Genomic DNA, 14,987 nt, shown 5'->3' on the forward strand with positions numbered 1-14,987 from the left:
AGATACTTAAATTGGAAGCAATCCATTGTATGCAGCTTCCAAAAGAATATACCAGGATAAACACACACACACACACACACACACACACACACACACACAAATTATTCTATGAGAAAATAAGCCCCACGTTCTAAAGCACACTGATAAATATGAAAAAGTAGTGGGGCGATGAGAAGCACACCTTTAGTCCCAGCACTCAGCAGGCAGAGACAGGTGGATCTGTGTGAGTTTGAGACCAGCCTGGTCTACAGAGCAAGTTCCAGAACAGGCTCCAAAGCTACAGAGAAATTGTCTCGAAAAAACAAAAACAAAAGCCACACAACAACAACAAAAAGTAGTGCTGAACACACACCTCCACTGTTTGTGTGTATAGTGTTTTATCTTCTATGCTAAACAGGAAATACTTATTTACTATTTATATATATTTGGACCAGGAAATTCAAGGAGAATAAACTAAGAAAAGTAACTGGACAGAGAAGACGAACTTTATCAGTGGAGGGTAGGGATGGATCTTTCTGACTATCTTCTTGTATTAATTTTGAACCATTAGAATATATTATCTATTTTTGAATCTTTTAAATTAATAAATATTTAAAGGACATATATAAAAAAAGAGGACAATCTACCTATTGAACATACCAGGCTATAATCTATCCATTTTATTTACTTTTTTAAAACTTAAATGTTTGTGTCTATTACTTGTATAGAATAATGTAATATCTCCATTTTAAAGGTGTCAAAGCACCATTCAGATTTTCAGAAATGACATTTAGGCTTAAAAAAAGGAAAATCATACAATAAAAATGAACAGTAGGTTTAATCATATGAAATCACTCAAAGTGGAGGATCTAGAAGGATTCCAGTAGCAACTAGGAGAGAGCGCACATTATTGATTTTCTTCCACTGAAAATCATAACTCTCAGCTGGGAGAAAAAAAAAAGAAGGAGTAGAGGAGAAGAGGAGGAGGAGGAGGCGAAGAAGAAGAAGAAGAAGAAGAAGAAGAAGAAGAAGAAGAAGAAGAAGAAGAAGAAGAAGAAGAAGAAGAAGAACAACAACAACAACAACAACAACAACAACAACAACAACAACAACCATCACCACCTAACACTCTTAACAACAACAACAACAACCACCACCACCACCTAACACTCTTTGGGCTTCTATCTTAATTCCTAAATTTGAGTTGTTTTCAAATCAGTACTTGAGTACATAATACAAATGTGATCCATAATTTCTATGATGGCTAATGTTTTATAAATGAAGAAGCTGAGGCCGAGAGATGCTAACTTGCCTAATACAATATTTTAAAGAAGCCATAGGTATAGTATACACTAAGCCAAGCATACTGTCACATGACTATAACCCCAGTATTCAGAATGGAGAGTAAAGGATTGAGTTTGAGGACAGCCTAGGTTATACTAGAGTCTGTCTTAAAAATAATTGGTGTGTGTGTGTGTGTGTGTGTGTGTGTGTGTGTGTGTGTATACATAGTACAAACAATGATATCCTGGCTACAGCATTCTTGATTGATCGAAATTTAATCAGCATTAACAGCACCTGTGTAGTAGGTTACACTACCACAATTTCCTTTATAATTAGAAAGACTAAACCTCACCTGTTGGCCCCGATTATAGAAGGCATCAGAATTACCTGGACAGCTGAGTAGTTCTATAATCAGAATTCTGGAATCAGTAAAACTGGCATTGGGCCGAAGAATCTGCATTTCTAACAAGTTCCCAGGTAACTCTGATGCTGTGTATCCAGGGATAGTACTTAACCAGTTGACCCAAAACAAGCCTTTTCCACACACTAGCCAACCAACAAGAATTCAATGCCAGTTTGAAAACACATGAACACTATGCCTCCAAAAACTTGAAGCTCCAGAAAGAAAAAAATCTGCCTAGCACATCCTCTTCAGCCAAGTTCACAATGTATGCAGTATCAGATTGGCACTTTGCATGCAACAAGTGACTTGCATGCATATAAAGATCAGCATTTTCTTGCAGCAGATGGAAGTAATTTCCTGGAAAAGTGGACACTAAACAACAACAAAAGCAATGCTTGACATCTGCTGCCAATAGACAACACATTTTTTCCTGAAAGCTAAAGTTATTAATTTCATGTGTCTTGAAAACAGTTTCCCCAAGAAAACTAATGCCAAAATTTTGTTCACTAAATAAATATTAAAGGTGAACAGAGTAATTTTAGTACTGTTGGACTTACTATGATCTTGTTTTCATCTTCTATTGTACTGTATCCTATACAAAGTCTACAACTGAAACAAAAACAGCAACCAGATCAAATGGTGCCCCCAGCCCCACCTGCCCGGGTGTGTGCATGTGTGCATGGAGAGAAGAGAAATGCTAGTTTTCAAGCTGGTACACAGTAGTTGAGTATGAATGTAGTTACAAAAAGAGATACTAAACTCAAAAACTTTTAGGATACCTTTTTATTTAAAAATAATCACAAACAGACCTAAACTCGACACAGAAAGGATTTAGTTGGGATTACTATCAACTACTGACTTTCTTTGAGAGTGGTTTTCTCTTTGTGTTTTAAGCAACATTAACTTTCAATCTGAGGGGCTTGCTTTGTTTTGTTTTTGTTTTTCGAGACACAGTTTCTCTGTGTAACTCTAGCTGTCCAAGCTCTGATGGCCAGGTTGGCCTCAAACTCAAAGAGATCTGCCTACCTCTGCCTCCTGAGCGCTGGGATTAAACAGAACCACTGCCGACTCTAGCATTAAGCACAGTGCCTGGTGGTCAGGCATTTTTCAGTATTTTATTAATGCTAGAAACACTTTCCTTCACTTTCATAACACAAGTGAAGCAACATGAGTAAAAAGTTAATTTCAGGGCTTGAGGTATAGCTCAGTAGCAGAGTGCCTGCTTAGCATTTGCGAGAACCTGTATTCAATCTAAAGAACCACAAAAAGAAAGAAAGAAAGAAAGAAAGAAAGAAAGAAAGAAAGAAAGAAAGAAGAAAAGAAGGAAAGAAAGCAATTCAAATAATGTGTATGTGATGAGCTAGGTAGTTGTGTCATTGGTGCATGCCTTTAGTCCAGGGAGGCAGAGGCAGGTGGATCTTTTTGAGTCTGAGGCAACCTGATCTACCGAGTAAGTTCTGCCTCTGCCTCCCAATTGCTGGGACTAAAGGTGTGCGCCACCACAGCCCAGCTAAATTGGAAGATATTCTACAAGCTATCAGGCTAGTACTCCTTAAAAAAAGTCAAGGTCATAAAAATAAGGCAAGAATGACAAACCGTCAAAGACTCAAGAGACTGAAAAGACACAGCAACTAAATGCAGTGTAATACTATGAAGCAGATCTTTGCCCAGGGAGCTTTTATGAGGTAAAATCAAAAGAAAGTATGGAGTTTTAGAGCAATTTACCAATGTAGGTTACTAAGTTTCTACAAAGGTCATTCTTGGATATACAACGAGTGTGAGTGTAAGACCTGACTGGGCTAATAATCGGGCTGTTACTCAAACTCAACCAAAAAAGGGCCCAGCACAGTAAGATGACTCAAATGGTCAAGGTGATAGCTGTGCCAAGTCTGTCAATCTGAGATTGCTCCCAGATAAAGGTAGAAAAAGAGAGCGGACTTTGATGTGGTCTGTCACACTATGCCATGTCACCTGTGCCCACATACACCGGTAAGTTTTAGAAAAAAAAATTGAAAAAAATTTGAAAGTGGGAAAGATAAAAGCTGAATTGGATTGAAATTAAAATGTAAAACAAAAGGATAAATAATTCTAAAGAATGGATGTTTTGAAATATCACTGACTTAATGACAGATTGAACCAAAGAAATAAAAAGGACTATGAGCATAAATATGAAAGATTGAAAATGAGGAAAGACTACCCCAGGCATAAAAAGATTTTTAAAAATACAAGTTCATGGGAACAAGTTTAAAAGTAAAAACAAACAAAAAAAACAATTCACCCGGAGAGATGATTCAGCAAATAAGAGCTTGTATTACCCTTACAGAGGACCCGACTTCAGTTCACGGCACCCATATCAAGTGGCTCACAACTAACTATAACTCAAACTCCAGGGAGATCTGACACCCTCTGGCCTCTCCAGGCAACTGCCCTCATGTATACATACGTGTACACACACACACACATACACACACACCAATTCTTTAGGAAAGCAGGTAGAAAATTTAAGCAGACCAACAAACAAGTAAGAGTACACAGGAGATCACCGATTTATCCCAGTTGTGTGTATGTACATATGGGCATGGGCGTGTACAAGTCAGAGGTCAATGTTTTCTTCCTCATTTACTCTCCATCTTATTTTTTGAGCCATGGTCTCTCACTGAACCCAGACACTTGCAGATTCAAGAGCATATTCTCTCTGCCTCGACAGCTTTGGGATTGTAAGTACTCACAGCCACACCTTCATTTTTTTTCTCTCTCTCTTTAATTTAGGGTCTAGAGATTGAACTCAGGTGCCATGAATTCTTGAGCTTGATTGAATGAAAGCACTTTAACAACTGAACCACTTCGCCTGCCCCTATTAAAGGTTCATCTAACTTTAAGGAAACAATAAATACCGTATCTGATGTTGACTACTTAACTGCTAAAATAGGAAAGATCTTTAAAATAAGGAAAGATGCCAAAACGTTTCTGCCTCATCAGTTAAAATGAAACTAAAGTGTTGCTCATGTTTCCTTTTAATGAAATAATGTGAATTAGGAAATACAGTTGAAGCAAGATTGACATAATTTAAGACCCCCCCTAAAATTACCACACCATTATCTTTACAATATATTAACCAAGTATCTTTCCTAAGTACCTAAAGTGAGAAAAAACACACACATTCTCTTTCTCATAAAAAATGTGCACTCACCTATAAATCCTAAAATGGTTAATAACTTCAATCTGATGGACATATACTAAGGATAAGTTAAAATGGAAAATGCTTCCCAGTACAGGAGGCACACACTATAATTTAAGCAGTCAGAGGCTGGGTAGGAAGCTCATAAGTTCAAGCCCTGTTTTAATCAAATGGTGGAGGTATATATGGATGGGGGAAAAGTTGTCATTGTAAAATTAAGATATTTCACATTTTAAGAACATTTGGTTACTTACAACTGCAAATTCATCTCTGTCAAGCTTTCCATCATGGTCAATATCACTCAACTCCCAAACCTTTAAAAAGAGAAGTGAGAACAATTAATGCTCTTTTAAGTTATGTTCTATTTAGGAACAGGAAGAGAAAGTATACTAGTGAATATGAGAATGCCTGGTTATTAAGTGCCTTAAAAGGAATCTGGACTTTATCTTAACTGCAATGAGAAGTTACTGGAAGGTTAGTTTACAGCAATAAAATAAGAATATTCAAAGTTTAGGAATCTCACACTGACTGCACAACAGAGAAAAGGATGGAAATAATATTAGAAAATAGCTTTTAAAAATCAGTATTTGCAAGGCATGGTGGATCTGAGTTCAAAGTTAGTCTGGTCTACAAAGAGAGCTCCAGGACAGCCTGAGTTACACAAAGAAACCCTGGAAGGGGGAGGGGGGAGATGGAGGGAGGGAGAGAGGGAGAGAGGGACAGAGAGAGAGAGAGAGAGAGAGAGAGAGAGAGAGAGAGAGCTCACCTAATAACCCTGGGGCAATATTACACAAAGAAACCCTGGAAGGGGGTGAGAGATGGAGGGAGGGAGGGACAGACAAAGAGAGAGCTCACCTAATAACCCTGGGGCAATTGCACAAGTATTTCTGTCAATGTGATCGTGGTCACCACCATAGCATCTAACATTCTATGAGTTTGTAACATGTACTGTATTAAGTACATATACTACTATCACATTTAATCCTTGGAACCCTATCAACTGAAAATTATACCCAATTTAAAGACTTGAAAACCAACACACAGTTTTTCCCAAAGTCACCTAAACAAGCAGGGCAGCCAGGATTTGACCCTCTGTAAACCGGCTGCATATACAAGAGCTGGGGACTTAAGTGGTCATGGTTTAGAACATGAAAGAAGAAAGGAGAGAAATCACTTTGGAAACAGCACAAAAATGGCAAGGAGTAGGAAGAAACCCAGATAAAATTAGTGATTATGAATTTCTTTAACATTTCTCAAAAGCCAGTATGCAACAAAAGAAAAGGTAAATAATTAGCATATGCAAAACTGAGTTTTTAGAAGCCGGGTGTTGGTGGCGCACGCCTTTAATCCCAGCACTCGGGAGACAGAGGCAGGTGGATCTTTGAGTTGGAGGCCAGACTGGTCTCCAGAGCTAGTGCCAGGATAGGCTCCAAAGCTACACAGAGAAACCCTGTCTCAAAAAAAAAAAAAAAAGAAAAGAAAAGAAAGAAAAGAAAAAAGAAAAAAAAATTGAGTTTTTAGTAATATCAAAGTCAAAGAACTAAAGTCTTAAAAACATTTAGGAAAAAAGATCTATATAGGAAAGCAGGAAATTCAAGTTTAGAATTTATTATTTCATCAGGTAAGATATTGCAGAATGTAGAAGAAGAGCCAAGAATAAAAGTATGGAACTATGGATGAGCACATATAAATTAAATAAAGAAAAAATAATTTCTGAAGACACCAAGATACAGCTTTAATCTTACCAGCTGAAAAAAGTCATGGAGATGATGGTACTGGTGGCTGACAGCAATGTCACTATGCTTTGAAAGGACCAGGCCAGGCCTCACTAGGGCCTCATTCTAGCCTTCATGCAAATGGTTCCAGAAAAGGCAATAAACAAAGGACAATTTACCTTCAGCAACCCTGGTAGTAGGGTTACCAGAGAAACTGCACATACTGGACACAGGCCAGCCCCATAGTATCTCAAGGTAATGACCAAATAAGGTCAGGATCTAGGATTTGTCTAGCCTGCCCCAAAATAAGAGAACAATAGCACTCACCAGCCCCCTAACTGACCCTAGCCAATTAGAACATACTAATATTATTGCCACTTGTTTAAGCCAATTGTAGTTAAAATGACCTAACTTCCTTAGGCACCCTCCTTAGTAAGGCTTAAAAGAAGCCTCCATCTCCTTCTTGAGGGATGGGAGGTGTCTTTCATCATCTTGTTTTTATGTGTGGCAATACCCCATCGTACCGGAATAATAAAAATGCTCTTGCGATTGCATATGAGAATGGTGGGTTTTTTGTGGGATTTCTCCAGGACTTTAACAGCAGAAAATTACTAAGCTTAACATTTAATACATGAACTATACAGGCAGAGGAGATAACTCAGTTAATAATAAAGTACTTTCCATGCAAGCACAAGGACCAACACACACACACACACACACACACACACACACACACACACACACACACACACACACACACACTTAAAAAGACAGGGGAAATGAAGAAACCTGAGATCAAAGAATCAAGTCTAACAAACATCCAAACATCTAGGGAAAAGATTGAGAAATCCAATCAGAGAGCAGAATTTATGGTTTCACACTCCTTTAAAACAAGACCCTATAATATATAGGATAAGGTCTGGGCCTGAGCTCAGCAGTTAAGAGCATTTGCTGCCCTCCCAGTTCCCACATGGAAGCTCACAACTGCTTGTAACTCCAAGTCCAAGGGACCCCTCACCTTCTTCTGTACTCTATGGGCACCTTACTTGTATGTGTCTACCCCCCCCACACACACGTACAAATAATTAAAAATAAAAATAAATCTTAAAAACATACAGACAGTCCCTTAAAATCTGTCAAACAACTAGATTATTCAAGTATACATGCAAAGAAAACCAGATCTGCTCAATGGACTTACATATGTAACTAATACTAACCACTCAAATATTTTATAGAAAATAACTAAAACCAGAAATACAATAATTTACATGTTACAAATACAGAAAATCCTGAACTAACACAACTTAAATAAGAACTGTCTATATATTTAACAATGAGCTCCTGCTAAGTATAAAATTAAAATATATCGGGCTGGAGAGATGGCTCAGTGGTTAAGAGCACTGACTGTTCTTCCAGATGTCCTGAGTTCAATTCCCAGCAACCACCTTAAATGAGATCTGGTGCCTTCTGCTGGCATGCAGGCAGAAGACTATACAAAATAAATAAATAAAATCTTTACAAAAAATTAAAATATATCATAATTGCATCTAGCACAATACTGCAATCCTAACACTCATGAGGCTCAGGCAAGAGGTCCTTGAGTTCCAGACCAGCCTGAGCTACACATTAAGATCATCTCAACTCGTCTCAAAAAACCAGGAACAAAAAGAAAAAAAAAAGGACCATCTCATAACAAACAAATAAATTACATTTAAAGTTTGCTATCTTACTCTTCCAAGGATTTCCACAGGTAACTTAGAGTTGAGTAATACTGGTTTCACTTTATCACCAGACAAAAATCCATCCACTGGGCTTAAACTATCAAAAATGGCATCATATTTGGCTTTGTCTTCAGACTGCAATATGAATAGAAAGATGGCAAGTTAAACAATCACAAAAAAGGATTTAACTGTACATATAAGAATCAAATCCTCAAATAACAGACAACAGATTTTTTAAGCTAACATTAAAAAAAAACATTTAATCAAAATATATCAAATAATTTCAAAGTTGGAAGACTAGTTGCTTTTCTACTGTCAGGTTAGACTCAAAAAATTTCAGAAACAGATGCTTTGAGGAACACTTGTCCACGCACTCACCCTGACCTACAGTAAGAAAGTAGCTTTTCTAAGAAGACACTGGCAATGACACTCTGTCTTAGAATTCAAAGAAATAAAATGTTTTTAAAAATTACCACAAAATGGCTAAGAGACTAAGGCATTACTCAAAACTTTCTATTTCAACATTTTTCCTACACTCCTTGAACATGTATATGAAAGTCAATGTAAAACAATATATTTTGAGAATAAGGAGAAAGGTATTTATAAGTAGGAAGCAAAAGAGATGCAAGAAACTTGTTTACCTTTACAGCCCAAGGAAGCTCGGTGGCTGAAGTCCCTCCAGTTAGCAAAGGACTACTGGAGTCATGCTAGGAAATAAAAAGAACAATGAGGACTCTCTGAAGTCTTGAGGTCTACTGAGAGCATGATAAATATGGTTGGTAACAATATGCTATATTTTAAAAGTTGTGAGATAGTATACTTTAAGTGTTCTCAAAACAAAAATGATGAATATGTGTGATATAGCATGTTAATTGGTTTAATTTAGCCATGCCATTGTGAACATACTGTATTCTGTATCATAACTGTGCATGACTTTATTTATGAGCTAAATAAATGAATGAAAAAAAAAAGAACAATGAACTGTCCAAGGCCTCATACCAGTAATCAAAGAAAAAAATGTGGTTTTGCATTTAAATGTATTTATGCAACATGCTGGGTATCAACACTATTTTACTTTAATTAGACCTTCATCTATTGTCCACTAAAATAGAAACTTTTCCCCAGTATTATTTAAGGAAAGCAGACCAGAAAAACAAACTTATGTAACACTTACAAGTTACCTGTACATGATACTTAATCTAGCTGAAGAGACAAGTAAATACATTTGAAAAATGTCTACATTAGATACCTAGCCAACAAATACCTATAACAACCCTTGTAAGTTCATATCTAAACAGAGAAATACAGAAATTCTCAAAACTGAACCTAGTTTTTTTTTACTTTATTTTAACGTATATGGGTATTTTGGCTGAATGTATGTCTGTGTACATGCCTGGTGCTGGGGCAGACCAGAGAAGTGTGTTGGATCCCTAGTAACTTGAGTTACAGACAGTTGTAAGCCATCATGTGGGTGCTGGGAATGAAGCCAGGGTCTTCTGGATGACAAGCCAGTGCTCTTAACTGTTAAACCATCACTCTAGCACCCTGAACTTAAAAGCCTTAATTAATACTTCCAAAATATTAAGTTTTAAAGAAGAAGGATTGGGGATATCTCAGTGGTAAAACACTTGTCCAGTAGATGCAAAGCCCTGTTTAGCTCCAGCAGCACCAAAATTAAATTTAAAATTAAAACAACAGCCATTAAATTTCTGAGACTTTGGGGGTGGGGTTGATAAGGTATACATACCATATATACAGACATTTCCCAAACAATGATAATCAAAACAATGTAAAATTGGCACAGAGATAAACAGATCAATGAATAAGAACAGGAAAATCCAGAAAGACAGAAAAATGCATATGGCAATTTAGGTCATTGTTGATGTGGCATTTGAAATTAGTATGAAAAAGAATGGTCATTCAGTACACTGTATTAGTTCTATATGGTAGCTATCATGAAAGAATGAATTTGAATCCACACTCACACTTCCACCAGGAATAACAAATATAGAAAAAGAAAAAATAAGTTTTAGTTTTGCAATTTGTTTACATAAAACAATTTCATCATGGGAGTAAAAACATAACCTAGTAAAAGACAAATGACAAATTAGAAGACTATATTTGCAAATGATATAGGTGCAGAGTTAACTTGCTACTTTTTAAAGAACCTCTAGAATTCAGAAAGAAAAAAATAATCAAGAAAAAGTCACAGTCTAGAATTAGACATTCCCATGGCAGAATAAAAACCATTCAGTGTCTTAAAAGCTAATCAATCTTACCTATAAGCTAGAAAAACAAATCCAGACACTAACACACCACTTGCCACCCAGCTGACATGATCTATACTCTGACAACAGCATGAGAGCAAAAGCACAAGGAAACTGACATGTCAACCAATTGCTGGTAAAAGTGAAATCATACATGCAAAACTCTTAAAGACAATTTCACTTTTAACCATTTACAATTACATTTATGCATATGGAAAATGACAAAGTTACTAACTGTTGCATCATTTCTTCCTTAAAAAATTGTCTATTTGAATTTACATAAATTATAGTAAACAAAGAAATACTATGTAAATACTAAATAAAGTTTGTTACATCTCTAAAAAGGGTATGCAGTCAAATACATAGAATGTTACCATTAGAAAATTAATGAATGCATATTTACATTTTTATATGCACATATAACTCTGAAAGACATATACAAAACTAGCAATAGCAGTAGTTACTAAGAAGGAAAACCAGGAAGCTAAGTGATAGGGATTAAAGCAGAAAAATCAAATATGTTACTTTTTATTTCAAATCATGTGATATAGTTTTTTTGTAAGTATGAATGTATGTGTTTGTGTATGTTTCTGTAGGTAGGGTCTCTCACTTAACTCAGAGCTCACTTAACTCAGAGCTCACTGATTCCGCTATGCCCTGAGGAATCCCTTCTCGAATTCTGGAATTACAGGCAGATCACTATGCCTATCCAGCCTTTTCCATGGGTACTAGTAATCTGAACTCTAGTTCTCATGCTTACAGGGTCAAGCACTTTATCCAATGAACCTTCTCCCCAGCCCTAATCTTTCTAATTAAATAAATTTACATACAAAATCTTTTCTTACAAATCTTGGTGGGGGAACAGCCACATTCAAGCCACTGAGTGAAACTTCCAGTCCATTCTGGGCACATGCCACAAGCCGCAAAGCAACAAAGAATTCCTGACAAAGAAAAACATAAACATTAGCATATTGTCTACCTTCTTTCAAAACCTACTTTATGCAGGACAGTGGTGGCGCATGCCTTTATCTCAGCACTAGGGAGGCAGAGGCAAGTGGATCTCTGTGAGTTGGAAACCAGTCTGGTCTTCAAGAGCTAGTTCCAGGACAGCCTCCAAAGCCACAGAGAAACCCTGTCTAAAAAAAAAAAAAAAAAAAAAAAAAAAAAAAGAAAGAAACAAACAAACAAAAAACAAAAAGAAAACCCTACTTTATGATCTGAAAATATAAAATAATGCACAATTATTCCACAGTATTATGTAGCATTGTTTTACATTTTCAAATCATAAAGTAGGTTTTGAAAGACCCATTTCCACACTGTGAATAAGCTCTGAAGTGAAATAATTCTTCGTTAAATTTTAGCTCTGTGGCTTAAAACTGCAATGCCATGGGCAATTTAAATAAAATTTTTCCCTAAAAGGGACAGTCTAATACTATCTACCTTGTAATGTATCGGGAGCAATGAAGTAAAACTATTCTGTAGGTGTAAAACACCAAGTGTCATTTTGTCATACAGATTTTCAGTACTGGTTCCTTTTATTTCTTTCAAAAGTTAATCCAAACAGTATTATCTTTGGGCTGGGGAGGTGGCTCAGTGAATAAAGTGCTTGCCATGCAAGAGTGAGAACTGAAGTTCAGATCCCCAGACACAATAAAGCTGGATGCAGTAGTACACTTTTGTGATCCTCGCATACTGCAGCTAGAGGAGAGGTGGAGATGGGGGTCGGCGAATGCTCATGGGTTACCTGGTCTGGCATACACAGCTGAAAAGCTACAAAATTCCCACCTCAATCAAGGTGCAAAGTGAAGGCTGACACCCGATGTCCACATGTACAACAGGGCACATACACATGAACATGTACACACATTAAACACACATATTTGCTATCGTTTGGATCTTAAATATACCCCAAAACACACACCAAGCTCATATGCTAAAGTTGTAGTACCAGGAAGTCAAGAACTTTAGGAGATAGGGCTTATGTAAGTCTTGAAGGAGTTACTGGGACCCCAGACCCTTCTCCTTTTTTTTCTGTCTCAGCAGCAGGAAAGTGAGCAAGCTTTCATCCACCATTCCTTACTGCTTTGATGTTCTACTTTATCACAGACCCTGAAACAATGCAGCCAAATAACTGTGGGCTGAAATTTCTGTAACCACAAGTCAACACAAATATTTCTTCAAAAAGTCAAAACAAAACACTGTGCCTTCAATGTAAACTCAAACTTCAATGGCAGACCCATATATCTAGCAACCTGGATGTAACAAGGACAACTTAAACTCATCTAATGTCCCGGGGTACCAGTGAGGAAGTTATTGTATTACAAATCCCTAGGAGGAACTACATCTGTCACATTCACCTTTGCTCTTCTAAAGCCTGGCTCTTAAAACACTTGGTGATTCAGTGGACCATACCTGAGTGCCCATGTCTTCAGTGTCTTGAGCTGGGCCTTCTACCTAGAACCTCAAATGAGGATTACTACAATCTAGCCCTGAAATCCTAATTAAGAGACTGGGTATTCTACTCTGCTCTTCAGAGTGTATGGGTTCAATTCCCAGCGCCCACATGGCAATTTACAACTACCTGTAATTCCAGTTCCAGGGGATCCAAAGCCCTCTACTGACCCCTACAGGCACCAGGCACACACGTGGTACACAAATATGTACATACAATGCAGGCAAAACACCCATACAGATAATTTTCCTATAAAAGAGGGTATTTTGACTCTATCATTAATTATTATTCTCATCCCCTTTCTGGTTTTGAAACTGTTTTAGCTATGCTCATAGGGGAAATGAGTTTTACACAGTAAGTAAGAGTATCGGGATATAGCAAACTTCCAACAAACCAAACATTAAAGTATATGAATGGTATTCAATACCTTTGGCTATAACCACTTCCACATATTTATAGACTAGAGTGTACTTCCATCATGTGCACCACCTTTTGGTTGACACGAAAGAAATAAAACAAAAGAATTCAGATCTGATTAGCCCAAAGACTCCTTTCAAAAGTCTGGGCTTATCTACAGTAACACTTACTAATAAAACCAATGTTTACTTATGATTTTGTATACTCAAGAAATTTAATTAATAAGATACAAAGAACAATGTCTGTAAGAGATATATGGACTATATAAAAGCTTCAATAAAACAATGTCACCAAACTTTAGCATTCAGATAGCTAAAATGTTCAGTAGTTAAAAATACTTCCAATGAGCCAGGCGGTGGTGGCTCAGGCCTTTAATCCCAGCACTCGGGAGGCAGAGGCAAGTGGATCTCTGTGAGTTCAAGACCAGCCTAGTCTACAAGAGCTAGTTCCAGGACAGTCTCCAAAGTCACAGAGAAACCCTGTCTCAAAAAAAAAACAAAAACAAACAAACAAAAAACTTTCAATGTTAAGGCACATGGTCTTGAATTTTGAGCTTAAAATAAAAAAAATCTGCTACTTTTTAGTTCAAATCTCTCAATCTTACTTGTTTGTTCAGGACACCTTTGCCATCTGTGTCAGCTAAATCCCAAATCTGAAATTTAAGAGGAAAAAAAGAATCAATCTCTTTATATATATATATATACATATATATATATATTGTAACAAAAATCACTTAACTCCCTGTAATTTATAATTTCATGATCTATATAAACAGATCTAAGACTCATTGGAAATTTTTCAGTAAAACTCTTTCACAAAGACATGAAGACCCAGGTTAGGAAATCTGGCATAAGAACATTAAAGGAATGAGGAAAAAATTAAATCCAAGTTCCAGGGCTTCTAGTCAAATGCCCTTTTCACTAGCCCAGAGTTTAACTGAGAGTTAAATGCTGTATACTGAAACATACTACCCTGATCACAATTCTAATATTAAGATGAATTTTTCCTATGGTTAGCTAATTTTTATCAATGAATTATGAAACTATTAATATTATTTTTAAGATTTTTACTATATATCAGTATCATGCATAACAACTTGGCAAGAGAGGGCTTTCCCTCTCTGTTCTTTCCAATCCCTCACTGTGCTCTGTACATTAAACAGAGGCAGCTTTATTTAGGAAATAAGGACCGTCCAACTGTTTGAGTGGGTAGCAAGACTCCTTCTCTGTACTGTTTCTCCCCACAATACTCAAATGTGTAATTACTTATTTCATCCTAGTCAAAAGTGATGTTTCTGAAATGCACAATATCATCTTAATTTTCTTTTTTATTTATTCTTTGTGTCTTTCACATCATGCATCTCAATCACATTCATTTCCCAGTCCCTTTGTATCCGCCCTCTGCCCTTGCCATGCCACCCCCAATAAAATTTAAGAGGAAAAAAAAGAAAGAACAATCAATCTCATCATGGAAGCTATAGTGTGACATAGTGAGACATGCTGTAAACCCCAGATAAAATTTAAGAGAAAAAAGAAAAGAAAGAAGAGAGGGGAATCTCATCAATGAAAGCT

The 14,987-nt window shown here is 36.7% G+C and overlaps 1 protein-coding gene across 2 annotated transcripts in view; it reads right to left on the reverse strand.

Annotated features, from left to right (window-relative positions):
- Eps15 (epidermal growth factor receptor pathway substrate 15) overlaps positions 1 to 14,987 on the reverse strand; it is a 92,761-nt gene that overhangs the window by 51,063 nt on the left and 26,711 nt on the right. For both annotated transcript variants that reach the window (XM_027402447.2, XM_027402448.2), the window contains exons 4-8: positions 14,021 to 14,068; positions 11,393 to 11,488; positions 8,922 to 8,987; positions 8,290 to 8,415; positions 5,099 to 5,158 (exon numbers count right to left, since the gene is read on the reverse strand). In XM_027402447.2, coding sequence (XP_027258248.1) covers positions 5,099 to 5,158; positions 8,290 to 8,415; positions 8,922 to 8,987; positions 11,393 to 11,488; positions 14,021 to 14,068 — 396 coding nt within the window. The remainder of the gene's footprint in view (positions 1 to 5,098; positions 5,159 to 8,289; positions 8,416 to 8,921; positions 8,988 to 11,392; positions 11,489 to 14,020; positions 14,069 to 14,987) is intronic.

Source organism: Cricetulus griseus, chromosome 2 (genome assembly GCF_003668045.3).
Source record: "Cricetulus griseus strain 17A/GY chromosome 2, alternate assembly CriGri-PICRH-1.0, whole genome shotgun sequence".
Classification (NCBI taxonomy): domain Eukaryota; kingdom Metazoa; phylum Chordata; class Mammalia; order Rodentia; family Cricetidae; genus Cricetulus; species Cricetulus griseus.